General features: G+C 45.1%; 1 protein-coding gene across 1 annotated transcript in view; it reads left to right on the plus strand.

The window, feature by feature from the left end:
• Positions 1 to 15,584, plus strand: part of LOC126413266 (uncharacterized) — a 138,375-nt gene that overhangs the window by 89,980 nt on the left and 32,811 nt on the right. Inside the window, exon 3 of the mRNA XM_050083168.1 lies at positions 746 to 917. Within this exon, the coding sequence (XP_049939125.1) occupies positions 746 to 917 (172 nt within the window). The remainder of the gene's footprint in view (positions 1 to 745; positions 918 to 15,584) is intronic.

Here is a 15,584-nt window from a genome sequence, read left to right on the forward strand (position 1 = left end):
CGGTATAGAATCCTCACGCATTCGTGCAGCAAATTCGCAATTCACCAAAAGTTAACGTGTTTTGTGCAATCTCACGGTTTAAAGTTTACGGCCCCTTTTTCTTCTGCGAAAAAAAACGTTACAGGACACGTGTATCTGGACATGCTGGAAAATTGGCTCATGCCACAACTGGAGACCGACAGCGCCGACTTCATCTTTCAACAGGATGGTGCTCCCCGCACTTCCATCACGATGTTCGGCATTTCTTAAACAGGAGATTGGAAAACCGATGGATCGTTCGTGGTAGAGATCATGATCAGCAATTCATGTCATGGCCTCCACGCTCTCCCAACTTAACCCCATGCGATTTCTTTCTGTGGGGTTATGTGAAAGATTCAGTGTTTAAACCTCCTCTACCAAGAAACGTGCCGGAACTGCGAGCTCGCATCAACGATGCTTTCGAACTCATTGATGGGGACATGCTGCGCCCAGTGTGGGAGGAACTTGATTATCGGCTCGATGTCTGCCGAATCACTAAAGGGGCACATATCGAACATTTGTGAATGCCTAAAAAAAACTTTTTGAGTTTTTGTATGTGTGTGCAAAGCATTGTGAAAATATCTCAAATAATAAAGTTATTGTAGAGCTGTGAAATCGCTTCAATCATTTGTAATAACCCTGCATATTATCCGTCCTTGCCTGCAGCTTACAGATATCTTTCTGAAATTTGGGACGCCTCTCCTGACTGCCTTTTGGGTGACTGAAGGGTGCGGCGGCGGGCGACGAGCGGCCGACGTCCCGATGGCGGAGTACCGGCGCTCCACGGCGCTGGCTGCGGCGCTGCAGGTCTGCAAGCCGGACGTGGCGCTGCTGCTGCTGAGGCACGGGGCGCGCTTCGCCGCCAACCTGGCCGAGGAGGACCGGCCCGTCCGCGGCGGGTGAGTAGAGCAGCCGGGCCCGGACAGCGGGTAGTGCTGCGCTCGCGACCTTCTGTGGCAGCGTAAGGCAGGGGAGGGGGGCGGGGTTCCTTTCTGAAACACACTCCATTTCAGAGGTGCACCTAAACCACAATTTACTGCCCTCCAGGAAGCGTGTGGCGCGCAAATTATTCTCGGAACTGAGACCTGGCTGAACCCTGAGATAGGAAGTTCTGAAATATTGAGTGAGGGTTGGAACGTGTATCGGAAAGACAGATTAGACACTGTAGCAGGTGGTGTCTTCGTTGCAGTTGACAAAAATATTGTGTCTACTGAGGTCGAAGTAGAGTGTTCAAAAATGACTCTGAGCACTATGGGACTTAACATCTGTGGTCATCAGTCCCCTAGAACTTAGAACTACTTATACCTAACTAACCTAAGGACATCACACACATCAATGCCCGAGATAGGGTTCGAACCTGCGACCGTTGCGGTCTCGCGGTTCCAGACTGTAGCGCCTAGAACCGCTCGGCCACCATGGCCAGAAGTAGAGTGTGATTGTGAAGTTATCTGGACACGTTTAACAGGGCTAGGGGAAATAAAGTTAATTGTGAGTTGTTATTACCGGCCACCAGGTCCCACCGTGACAGTTCTACAATCATTCAAAGGCAGTCTACATTCTGTATCGCAGAATTACCCAGATCGTGCTGTATTAGTCGGAGGCGACTTCAACCTACCTAGTATAGACTGGAATGTCTATCGATTCATTACAGGTGGTACAGACAAGCCGTCGTGTGAATTACTTTTGAACACATTATCCGAAAACTGTCATGAGCAGCTAAATCGACAGCCAACGCGTAATGTAAATATTTTAGATCTGGTAGCCACGAACAGACCAGACCGCATCGATTTTATCACTGTTGAGACAGGGATTAGTGATCATGATGTTGGCATTACGACTGTGATTACAAAAGTTAAAAAATCGGTCAAGAAGACTAGGAGAGTATTCTTACTAGAAAGAGCAGATAAGCAGTTGTTAGCATCCCACTTAGTAAATGAATCGACTTCATTTACTTCCGGTACAATGGACGTGGAAGAATTATGGGCAAATTTTAAACACATTGTAAATCAAGCATTGGACAAGTATGTGCCGAAAAAGTGGGTTACGGACGGAAAAGACCCACCGTGGTTTAACAGCGCCGGAGAATGCTCAGGAAGCAAAGGCAGATGCACTCGCGGTACAAGAAAGATCGGGAGAATGAGGACAGGCAAAAGTTAGTAGAGCTTCGTGCTGCTGTAAAAAGAGCGATGCGCGAAGCATACAACCACTACCACCGTCATACCTTAGCAAAAGATCTTGCTGAAAACCCAACGAAATTCTGTTCTTACGTAAAATCGGTAAGCGGGTCGAAGGCTTCCATCCAGTCACTCACTGATCAGTCTGGCCTGGCAACGGAAGACAGCAAAACGAAAGCTGAAATTTTAAATTTAGCATTTGAGAAATCTTTCACGCAGAAGGATCGCACAAACATACCGCCGTTTGAGCCTCGTACAGTTTCCTGTATGGAGGACATAGTGATAGACATCCCTGAGGTTGTGAAGCAGCCTAATGGGTTGAAAATAAATAAATCGCCAGGTCCTGATGGGATTCCAATTCGGTTTTACAGAGAGTACTCTTCTGCATTGGCTCCTTACATAGCTTGCATTTATCGCGAATCTCTTGCCCAACGTAAAGCCCCAAGCGGCTGGAAAAAAGCGCAGGTGACGCCTGTATATAAGAAGGGTAGAAGGACGGTTCCTCAAATTTACAGACTAATATCCTTAACATCGGTTTGTTGCAGGATTCGCGAACATATTCTCAGTTCGAACATAATGAATTTCCTTGAGACAGAGAAGTTGCTGTCCATGCATCAGCACGGCTTTAGAAAGCATCCCTACTGCGAAATGCAACTCGCCCTTTTATCACATGATATCTTGTGAACTATGGATGAAGAGTATCAGACGGATGCCATATTCCTTGACTTCCGGAAATCGTTTGACTCGGTGCCCCACTGCAGACTCTTAACTAAGGTACGAGCATATGGGATCGGTTCCCAAATATGTGAGTGGCTCGAAGACTTCTTAAGTAATAGAACCCAGTACGTTGTTCTCGATGGTGAGTGTTCATCGGAGGTGAGGGTATTATCTGGAGTGCCCCAGGGAAGTGTGGTAGGTCCGCTGTTGTTTTCTATCTACATAAATGATCTTTTGGATAGGGTGCATAGCAATGTGCGGCTGTTTGCTGATGATACTGTGGTGTACGGAAAGGTGTCGTCATTGAGTGACTGTAGGAGGATACAAGATGACTTGGACAGGATTTGTGATTGGTGTAAAGAATGGCAGCTAACTCTAAATATAGATAAATGTAAATTAATGCAGATGAATAGGAAAGAGAATCCTATAATGTTTGAATACTCCATTAGTAGTGTAGCGCTTGACACAGTCACGTCGATTAAATATTTGGTCGTAACATTGCAGAGCGATATGAAGTCGGACAAGCATGTAATGGCAGTTGTGGGGAAGGCGGATAGTCGTCTTCGGTTCGTTGGTAGAATTTTGGGAAGATGTGGTTCATGTGTAAAGGAGACAGCTTATAAAACACTAATACGACCTATTCTTGAGTACTGCTCGAGCGTTTGGGATCCCTATCAGGTCGGATTGAGGGAGGACATAGAAGCAATTCAGAGGCGGGCTGCTAGATTTGTTACTGGTAGGTTTGATCATCAAGCAAGTGTTAAGGAAATGCTTCAGGAACTCGGGTGGGAGTCTCTAGAGGAAAGGAGGCGTTCTTTTCGTGAATCGCTACTGAGGAAACTTAGAGAACAAGCATTTGAGGCTGACTGCAGTACAATTTTACTGCCGCCAACTTATATTTCGCGGAAAGACCACGAAGATAAGATAAGAGAGATTAGGGCTCGTACAGAGGCATATAGGCACTCATTTTTCCCTCGTTCTGTTTGGGAGTGGAACAGGGAGAGAAGACGCTAGTTGTGGTGCGAGGTACCCTCCGCCACGCACCGATTGTGGAGTATGTATGTAGATGTAGATGTAGACGGTCAATAATGCACACATGGAAAGTACAAGCCAAAAGTAGCTAAACAGCTGCGATAAACATGGGTCCCCAAACCAACCGCTGCCGGGGTATTGCATTAATTCCAGATGGAAACCACTCCAAACGCTCTTGAATACCTCGTTTTTACGTTGTTATCTCAAGGTTTGGGATCGATTATCTGTTTTTTTACACATGCGCAACTGCTTCCCTTTCCCCCTCCGTGCTCTGTGCCATACTGGCCTCAAAATCAGTTACAAACGTGATGGCACTGAAGCGTGCTTTATTTTCAAAGAGTTTTCCTGAGAATTCTACTTAGTAGAGATTCATCAAGAACATTAACACATTTAATCACACTATGTGAGTGTGGAAGTAGTTGCCAGGGAGTAACTCATGAAATCATAAGCAAATTCCTTTTTAACAAATGGTAATTTATTCACTGTAATGGTTCATAAAGCATTTTTTTAAAAAGAAACAGATTTAAAATTACAATCAGAAAGCACCCTCTAAATACCAAGTTACAATTTATTCAGAGGCAGAAAGAAACAAATTTTTGACTGTATAAGCTTTCGGGCTGAGAACCTTGCCGCTCCCTTTTGGCACGGCTGTAGTTACGACCGCTCACAACAACCTCTGAAACACTACTCTGGTGCAAATCTGCAACACACCAGATTACTTTAAAACTAAAAGTTTTAACAATTCACACAAGCACACAAGCTATGCACCCTGTAGGAGGGATGGAAATGGTACAAAACACTAACAATTAAAATATTGACTTTGCCACCGAAGGTGCAACTTCATTTTAACTTATAAGAAAAGTCTTACGGTGGAAAGGTGGCAACTTTATATACTAAAATGACCATTTAAATAAAAGCCCATGAAGTGTCATCTCATGTAATATTGTACAATGTTGGCCAAACAAGTTAACATGCTGTACAGCACACAGATACCGCCTCTCAAGATGATAGGCAAGATCAAAACATATTTCAGGAATTAGGCCGTTACACTCCAAGCAACAAATTCGTTAACACACGGAATCCGACAAACATGACAGAGGCAGCTCCGAACTACAGACAGACACTAACTGCCTAACAAATGTGGACGAGAGACAGACGAGCAAACTGGGGACGAAAGACTGATCAAGAAAACAAGTAGAATTTAACAAAAGTAAATCACACAACATATCACCAATCACTTCTCGAGAAGACCTGGCGCAGCACCCCGAAATCGCTCTCCCGAACCGTCCGCTGCCAGCCCCTTCAACGGACGCAGGAAGGCGCGCCGATCTCCCTTCTCACGGCGTCGCAGCTCGCACCGGCCAGACCGATGTCGTGGGTTGACTCCTGTTGCTCTCGTGTGGACCGCGAAGTCACTACCCCTCGCTATACGGCGCGGCCCACTGGACTCACGTGGCGACCTGACATGCGCCGACGCTCAAGACGGACAAGTCATCTTGTGTCTCAGTGCGCGACCGACCAACCGATCGATCCAACCGTCAGTGACCATTGCCTGAGCAAACTCGACCAGACTGGCGGCCCAACGCGCAGACTCAGATGCAGGAACTCAGCCCCGACCGGGCGACCACTAGCTGAGTTCTCTTACTGGCGGAATGGAAAGACTCTCATTTATCCGGCTTTAATGATTGATCCGAACGAAAGACATACTAGCACTCCGAACGATAGACAGACACTAACTGCCTAACAAGGTCGGACGAGAGTCAGACTAGCAAGCTGGGGACGAGAGACTCACCCACACTCAACCCAGACTGCTTCACACTACGCGCTACGGCGCGCTCTTCAAAGCAGAAGTTTTTACCACGGCTCGGGCACCATGGACAGAGGTCATACCAATGAAGAGTACGCTGACATGCACTTCGTGTGTGGCAAAGCGATTGGCAGTGCCCCTGAGGCTGCACGATTGTATGAACAATTTTTTCCTCTCCACAGGCAACCCGACAGACGTACATTTAGCCGGTTGCATCAGCTTCTTAGAGAAACCGGGAGTTTCGCACACCATGTACGAGAAGGTCAACCCAGATTCATAAGACCCGATGTTGAGGAAACGGCGTTATGCTTTGTACATGAACGTCTGAGTATTTCAACAAGGAGAATTGCTACCTTAGAGTATGTCCTGAATCGTAGCAGTATGTGGCAGATTTTATATCGGCAGGTCCTCCATCCATATCATTTCCAGCGAGTGCAAGCCATCAACAATGCACACTTCCCTACTAGAAAGAATTTCTGCCAATGGGTGCAACAACAGTGCATCCTGAATCTCCTGTTCGTATGCAGTATTCTGTTCATGGATGAGGCTGGATTTATCCGTGGCGGTATTTTCAATACCATAACTATCACATCTGGGCAAATGTCTATGCTAATGCAACACGAGTTTCACGACATCAGCAGCGATATTCGTTGAACGTCTGAGCAGGACCGCTCGGAGACCGCATAATTGAACCACACTTCCTACCACAGAGACCAACCGGACAACAGTAAATGCTGTTTCTAAGGAATGTACCTCCAAGTGTACACGATGATGTCCCACTAAACCAACGCCTGAACATGTGGTTCATGCATGACGGCCGGCCGGAGTGGCCGAGCGTTTCTAGGCGCTACAGTCTGGAACCGCGAAACCGCTACGGTCGCAGGTTCGAATCCTGCCTCGGGCATGGATGTGTGTGATGTCCTTAGGTTAGTTAGGTTTCAGTAGTTCTAAGTTCTAGGGGACTGATGACCTCAGCAGTTAAGTCCCATAGTGCTCAGAGCCATTTGAACCATGCATGACGATGCTCCAGCACATTTTCATTTTCGAGCGCGATGGCTTCTAACTCGGGCGTATGGCCAACTTTGGATGGGCAGAGGAGGCCCTGTACCATGGCGCCTAACGTTTCCAGATTTAAATCCCATGGGTTTCTGTGTGTGGGGTCAAGTCAAAAGTCTGGTCTATGCTACCGAGGTCAACTCTCTTGAGGAATCAAGCTTGCAGATCGAAGCAGCCTTCCAGCGTTTACAGAATTTCTCAGGAATGCATGAGAGGACTCGCTACTCATTTCAGAGATGAGTTCATTGTTACATTCAGGCGCACTGATGAACGTAACAGAAAATACGTCGTATTTCTACAACGGTTGACATGTGGACCTATGATTATTGGATCTTTTTAGCTACTTTTGGCATGTACTTTCCATGTGCGAATTATTGATCATCACTTGTGAAACACCCTTTATATATTTAACCTTTTCATGAAATTTAAAAATTTTATTTTCAAAAAGCAATATACGTATCTACTTTTCAGAAACTATTCACGAGATTCCACAAAATTTTCTCCGTTTAATCTCTTTGAATATATACTAAGCTTCTTTCATGAGGTTTTATGAATATATAGAGTAGGAGAATTTCAATAATTTTTTTACTGAAACTATCTAAGTACAATATGAAATTCACGAAAAATTCCAAGCAATTTGCCCTATATCTCGGCTTACACTCAGAATTTAAAAATTTACTCTTGACATTTATTGGTTTTATAGAAAGAAATGTACAAAATTTCATAAGTCTAGCCATGCGATTTTAAGTTGTAAAGTATGCATCTTGAACTGTAAACGGATCCCAGCCAAGACTCGACATACATTACGTACCAAGAGTAATGGAGATGTAACCCTTGTGCGCAATTTCTGGTTAAGCCACCTGACAAGGACAATTATAAATTTAAAAATTACAGGGTCGCCACCAGCCAAAGCCCTTCCTAACAATGAAGAAAAGACCGAACTGGAAATTGTCAGTTTAAATAAATTAAGAATTTAATTATAAGATCGCAATTTTTTCAAAGAAACTAACAAGATGAAAAGCATTGTATGTCGTACATCTGTCAGCTTATTTAATTAAATGTGAATTCCTTAATTTTAGACAGTATACCCGCTCACTTTGATTTTTCCTTCCATTTTGCTTCATCACAAGCAAGCAGATTAACTTTAAAAAAATCAGGGATAGAATATTACTTTGAAAAGTGGCATCAATGAGAAATGTAAAGAAAGCAGAATTTATCTTTCTCATAGGACATTTATTTCATGACTGAATCTGATTCACATGCTATGAATACACATGACTGGTGCCTGAAGAAAAAAAATTAACCAAATAATTCGCCAAAAAATGGTAGGATAGCGCAATTAAAAGGGAAAAAACACACAAAAGGGAAATGGAACACAATAATTCAATCATTCCATCTAAATACCCACGACAGGAATACTTCAGAGAGATACCTATCACCATTATGCTCATGCACTAGCTTGGAAAGAGGTTTATCCGATTACGCAAGATTTTGTAGAGCAGATATACGACATGGAAACCGCGCCTGCCGCTTACGAATGGTCGAACTTCAGCAAGTGGTAAACTTGATTACGAGTTAACTGTTCAGAAATTAGACATTAAACCAAGCACAAATGTAAGAAATGTTAATGGTGCAATACCAGGATGATTGTGCCACCGCGAAATAAAATTAACTCGCAAGGCAGAACCCCCCCCCCCCCCCCTTACCGTTTCAACTTACACGTGGTCCGTTCAGAAACAAACCGTTACAAACATTTCCTCTATGCGCACGAAAAACTGATATTTTACTGAAATTATAACACATGAAACAGGTAATATGAAAACCTATTGAAGTGCAGTAGTAGACCAGAAGGATCATCAGTTACCAAACACGACTTACTAGAGGAGCACAAAGAGACAATAGCATCTTCTACGAAAACATAGAAAATAAGAACAACATAAATCACACTCGCTCGAAAACACTATTATTCTCACGTTCAGATTTTTATACTGTTTATAAGTTATACTGACCAGCTTTTCCTAAACAGATTCACTGCTAGAAATTCCACACCATGATTTCCGAAAGGAACAAAGCAACTTCCGCACTTTTAATTTCAACCACCACCCTCACCGATTTTTTTAACAAAATAATTATGCCACATTCCGAAAATACTTAACTACACACGCTTCAGTTAAGCTGAAGTACTTAAATATTCCATGAGTTTAACATAGGGAAGTTCTAATTCGACCCACTTCTTATCAGCGGAACTGTACTGACCAACCGCTAGCTGCAGAGTGTCCTTTCTCCACCGGGCTTCTCCTAACTACCGGTACAACGGCAGCTTCCAGAGGGGTAGGCTTCCGCCACCAACCTGACAGACAACCAACCTCAGACTAAAAGGGGTAAACCTCTCTGTCCAGGTACTGGGATCCTAAGCTGGTCATCCTGTGGTACCCTCCAAACAAGAAGCAAACTTCACCTGTTCCTAGCAGACGACAACTAACTCAGCGTCCCCCCACAAAAGAAACCCGAAACCACACGAAAAACACTCATTCAGTCACATTCACACATACACATAGGGTATGGTGAATGGAAAACGTAATAAGTATAGGTCATGATTTCCTATGGAACATAAAATAATCAAACATAATATCATGTAATAAGCTTTAGATTGATTGCTCAGTCTTTCTGGGAGAGTTAATAAATTAAAGCGCAACAGGCGTTGGACAGAATAGGATGCACAGAATCGAGTGAGACAAGCGTCTTATGATACGACTCCACAGAGACGTTTCAAAGTTCAATTTAACGATTTCTCATGTGTCATATATTCAGAAGGCCCCACATTTATAGTCATGGTTCTCTTTCTCTTCAAGGCTTCTGGTTTCTTGTTTTCTGCCTTTTTTCCGTTACCAGATCTTCAGCTGACTTTTCAAGTGCCGACAGCCGCTGTAAATCTATTTTTCTCAAAATGGTTCAAATGGTTCAAATGGCTCTGAGCACTATGAGACTTAACAGCTGTGGTCATCAGTCCCCTAGAACTTAGAACTACTTAAACCTAACTAACCTAAGGACATCACACACATGTCCACATAACATCTTTTCTTTATTTGTGTGTGAGGAATGTTTTCTGAAAGTTTGGCCGTACCTTTTTGTGACACAATGTATGTAAAAGTGGTCAGCGCGACAGAGTGTCAATCCTCAGGGCCCGGGTTTTTATTCCCGGCTGGGTCGGAGATTTTCTCTGCTCAGGGACTGGGTGTTGTGTTGTTCTAATCATCATCATTTCATCCCCATCGACGCGCAAGTCGCCGAAGTGGTGTCAAATCGAAAGACTTGCACCCGGCGAACGGTCTACCCGACGGGAGGCCCTAGTCACACGACATTTTTATTTAGTACACTTCATGCCAATTTGACGTTTGTTACATGAAGCCTTCATGCTTTTGTAATTTCAAAGGCCAACACTGGATTAGGATGGAAACACCCGTGACTATAATAGTCCGTATGAACTGATGCAGGCATACCGCCTTCTGACACAAAATAGCTTCACTTACAGAATTCGCTACCTCTTTGCAAACTTCACGAGCTTCTTGAATATCCTGTTAACTAAAAGTATTCCAATTTTTTTTCTAACAGTTAATGGCTACATTTAAAGGTTATTTAGCACTTTTGCAGACACCAGGCTGTATTTTTAAGAACCGAAGGGTAGAAAGGGAAGTAGTAGTTGAGAAGGACGTGAGGCATTGGTGTAACCTATCATTGATGTTATTCTGTATGTACACTGAGCAAGTAGCAAAGGAAACCAAGGGGAAATTTATAAACTAAATTAAAGTTCAGGGAAAAGGAACAAAAATTTTTCAGTTTTCTAATAACATTCCAGACGGTAAAGGACTTGAAATATTAGTTGAAAAGACGTTATAAGATGAACGTTAACAAAAGTAAAACAAGGGCAATGGAATGTAGCTGAATTAAATCAGGCAGTACTGCTAGAACTATATAAGGAAACGAAACACTAAAAGAAATATACAGGTTTCATTATTTCGGCAACAAAATAACTGACGATGTCTGAAGTAAAGAAGAAATAATATGCAGACTGGAATGAGGAAGGTAGGAGGCGAGGTACTGGCAGAAGTAAAGCTGTGAGGACGGGGCGTGAGTCGTGCTTGGGTAGCTCAGATGGTAGAGCACTTGCCCGCGAAAGGCAAAGGTCCCGAGTTCGAGTCTCGGTCGGGCACACAGTTTTAATCTGCTAGAAAGTTACATATCAGCGCACACTCCGCTGCGGAGAGAAAATTTCATTCTGGAAACATCCCCAAGGGTGTGACTAAGCCATGTCTCCGCAATATCCTTTCTTTCAGGAGTGCTAGTTCTGCAAGTTTCGCAGGAGAGCTTCTGTAAAGTTTGGAAAGTAGGAGACAAGGTACTGGCAGAAGTAAAGCTGTGAGGACGGGGCGTGAGTCGTGCTTGGGTAGCTTAGATGGTAGAGCACTTGCCCGCGAAAGGCAAAGGTCCCGAGTTCGAGTCTCGGTCCGGCACACAGTTTTAATCTGCTAGAAAGTTACATATCAGCGCACACTCCGCTGCGGAGTGAGAATTTCATTCTGGAAACATCCCCAAGGGTGTGACTAAGCCATGTCTCCGCAATATCCTTTCTTTCAGGAGTGCTAGTTCTGCAAGTTTCGCAGGAGAGCTTCTGTAAAGTTTGGAAAGTAGGAGACGAGGTACTGGCAGAGGTAAAGCTGTGAGGACGGGGCGTGATTCGTGCTTGGGTTGCTCAGATGGTAGAGCACTTGCCCGCGAAAGGCAAAGGTCCCGAGTTCGAGTCTCGGCCCGGCACACAGGTTTAATCTTCTAGAAAATTTAATATGCAGACTGATTATTGCAAGAAAAGCGTGTCTGAAAATGTAGGGACTAAATATAAATTTAAGTTCTAGGGAGCGTGTCTTGTAGTATTTACTTCGAGTGTATCCTTCTTCGGCCAACAGCCGTGCCGCAGTGGTAACACCGGTTCCCGTCACATGAGCGAAGTTAAGCGCTGCCGGGCTGCCATAGAACTGGTATACGTGGCTATCCGGTCTAACGAGCGCTGTTGGCAAGCGGGGTCCACTCAGCTACTTGACTGAGAAGAAGCGGATCCGGTCTCGTTAACTGACCTAGGGCCGGGAGAGCGGTGTGCTGACCACATGCTCCTCCGTATTTGCATCCAGTGACACCCGTGCGCTGAGGACGACACAGCGACCAACCGGTGCCGTTGGGCCTTCGTGGCCTGTTCGGGCACAGTTTAGATTTTTAGTAGCCTTCTGCGGAAGTGAAACGCAGACGATAAACAGTTCAAACAACAAGGTAATAGGAGTTTTCGAAACATGGTGCTACAAAAGAGTGCGGTAGATGGGTAGATTGGATAATTCGTGGTAAGGCACGATTCGAATTCGGCAAAAAATAATTTATGCCATTATTTGATTGAAATAATGGATCAGTCCACAGGACGCAATTTGAGGCATCGAAAAATAATTACTTTGGTAGTGGAGTTAGTATCAAGAGTGAAAACTGTACAGGGAGAGCATGGCTTACCTAAAGTGAGAAGATTCAAATGAATGTAGGCTGTATTAATTATGCAGAGAAGAGGAGACTCGCACGAGACGGCAAGCCAGGAGACCTGCAGCATACCAGTTTTCGGAATGAAGACCGCAGCAAAAACTTGTCAGTTTCCGTATGTGTTGCGATGTTATCATGTTACATTGCACCGCCGTCTATGTTTCTCGAGAAACGTTGACGGAAAGAAATCGCAAAACCAAAAAATAATTAATGCAGAGTAATGAAATTTCTGGTCTACCCATCATGTGTAGATCACATAACTAATGAGGAGGTATTGAATAGAATTGGGGAGAAGAGGAGTTTGTGGCACAACTTGACAAGAAGAAGGGACTGGTTGGTAGGACATGTTCTGAGGCATCAAGGGATCACAAATTTAGCATTGGAGGGCAGCGTGGAGGGTAAAAATCGTCGAGGGACACCAAGAGATGAATACACTAAGCAGATTCAGAAGGATGTAGTTTGCAGTAAGTACTGGGAGATGAAGAAGCTTGCACAGGATAGAGTAGCATGGAGAGCTGCATCAAACCAGTCTCAGCACTGAAGACAACAACAACAACAACAATGAAATTTCGCGAATACCTTTGTCTAGCTAACATACACTACTGGCCATTAAAATTGCTACACCACGAAGATAACGTGCCACAGACGCGAAATTTAACCGACAGGAAGAAGATGCTGTGATATGCAAATGATTAGCCTTTCAGAGCGTTCACACAAGTTTGCGCCGGTGGCGACACCTACAAGGTGCTGACACGAGGAAAGTTTCCAACCGATTTCTCACACACAAACAGCAGTTGACTGGCGTTGCCTGGTGAAACGTTGTTATGATGCCTCGTGTAAGGAGGAGAAACGCGTACCATCACGTTTCCGGCTTTAATAAAGGTCGGATTGTAGCCTTTCGCGATTGCGGTTTATCGTATCACGAAATTGCTGCTCGCGTTGGTCGAGATCCAATAACTGTTTGCAGAATATGGAATCGGTGGATTCAGGAGGGTAATACCGAACGCCGTGCTGGATCCCAACGGCATCGTATCACTAGCAGTCGAGATGACAGGCATCTTATCCACATGGCTGTAACGGATCGTGCAGCCACGTCTCGATCCCTGAGTCAATAGATGGGGACGTTAGCAAGACAACAACCATCTGCACGAACAGTTCGACGCGTTTGCAGCAGCATGGACTATCGGCTCGGAAACCATGGTTGCGGTTACCCTTGACGCTGCATCACAGACAGGAGCGCCTGCGATGGTGTACTCAACGACGAACCTGGGTGCACGAATGGCAAAGTGTCATTTTTTCGGATGAATCCAGGTTATGTTTACAGCAGCATGATGGTCGCATCCGTGTTTGGCGACATCGCGGTGAACGCTCATTCGAAGCGTGTATTTGTCATCGCCATACTGGCGTATCACCCGGCGTGGTGGTATGGGGTGCCATTGGTTACACGTCTCGGTCACCTGTTGTTCGCATTGACGGCACTTTGAACAGTGCATGTTACATTTCAGATGTGTTACGACCCGTGGCTCTACCCTTCATTCGATCCCTGCGAAACCCTACATTTCAGCAGTATAATGCACGACCGCATGTTGCAGGTCCTGTACGGGCCTTTCTGGATACAGAAAATGTTCGACTGCTGCCCTGGCCAGCACATTCTCCAGATCTCTCACCAATTGAAAACGTCTGCTAAATGGTGGCCGAGCAACTGGCTCGTCACAATACGCCAGTCTCTACTCTTGATGAACTTTTGTATCGTGTTGAAACTGCATGGGCAGCTGCACCCGTACACGCCGTCCAAGTTCTGTTTGACTCAATGCCCAGGCGTATCAAGGCCGTTATTACGGCCAGAGGTGGTTCTTCGGGGTACTGATTTCTCAGGATCTATGTACCCGAATTCAAAAAATGGTTCAAATGGCTCTGAGCACTATGGAACTTAACATCTATGGTCATCAGTCCCCTAGAACTTAGAACTAATTAAACCTAACTAACCTAAGGACAGCACACAACACCCAGCCATCACGAGGCCGAGAAAATCCCTGACCCCGCCGGGAATCGAACCCGGGAACCCGGGCGTGGGAAGCGAGAACGCTACCGCACGACCACGAGATGCGGGCTGTACCCAAATTGCGTGAAAATGTAATCACGTGTCAGTTCTAGTATAATATATTTGTCCAATGAATACCCGTTTATGCCGTCCGGTGTGGCCGTGCGGTTCTAGGCACGTCAGTCTGGAACCGCGTCTCCGCTACGGTCGCAGGTTCGAATCCTGCTTCTGGCATGGATGTGTGTGATGTCCTTAGGTTACCTAGGTTTAAGTAGTTCTAAGTTCTAGGGTACTGATGACCACAGATGTTGAGTCCCATAGTGGTCAGAGCCATTTGCACCATTTTGAATACCCGTTTATCATCTGCATTTCTTCTTGGTGTACCTATTTTAATGGCCAGAAGTGTACTTCCCTTATCGCGTCCGTGTCAAGTGCCCACAAAGATGGCAGGTGGCGTTCATTCTCGCAGTAGGCAGTAGTCTTATTGTTTTGGCCCATCAGTGCATGTCTGCCTCTATCATTACGTGTTTCCTCCATCGATAGCCAGTTTTGATGTCGTTTTGTAACAAAACAGCTAAAAGTCGGGATCCGCATCGTGAGGTAATCTGTAGAACTTCGATCTCCCAGCCAGTGTTTCCGTGGACTTGAGAGTAGTGTACTGGTGTATTTCAGGCCAACGTTTACACATGAAAGTTTCCTGTTATAAGTGGTCCTTGATATCCTGGATACTGCCAATGGTACAGAAATGGCGTCCGAGCTGACCTTACACAAGTTCTATTGGAAACTGGTCTGCGTATCTTGTTGACCGCAGGAGTACCTCAGAATGGCATAGGCGGTTCAAAACGACACATGCCAGGTGTGTATGATCATTATTCTATTGATAAATGGCCCACGATTCTGTTGCATGAGAGGTAACACATAAGAACCTAGGGCGTCCGTTTGGTACTGTAGTGCTGTCAGACTACCCTCAATCACAACCAGCCGCGGCCCGAAGTCGCGCCCGATGCCGCCCCTCAGCGTAACGCCAAGAGCGTGACAGCGCTGTGGCTCTCTAAAACACTGGAGAATGGGACCTCTCCCGAGGTCACAGCAATAGTCGTCGACGATTGGGTCGGGAGAGGATACTACGGTTTTATGACATCTTTCTCAAACAAATCTGTGCGCCCAA

This window comes from Schistocerca serialis, chromosome 7, assembly GCF_023864345.2.
Source record: "Schistocerca serialis cubense isolate TAMUIC-IGC-003099 chromosome 7, iqSchSeri2.2, whole genome shotgun sequence".
NCBI classification, from domain to species: Eukaryota; Metazoa; Arthropoda; class Insecta; order Orthoptera; family Acrididae; genus Schistocerca; species Schistocerca serialis.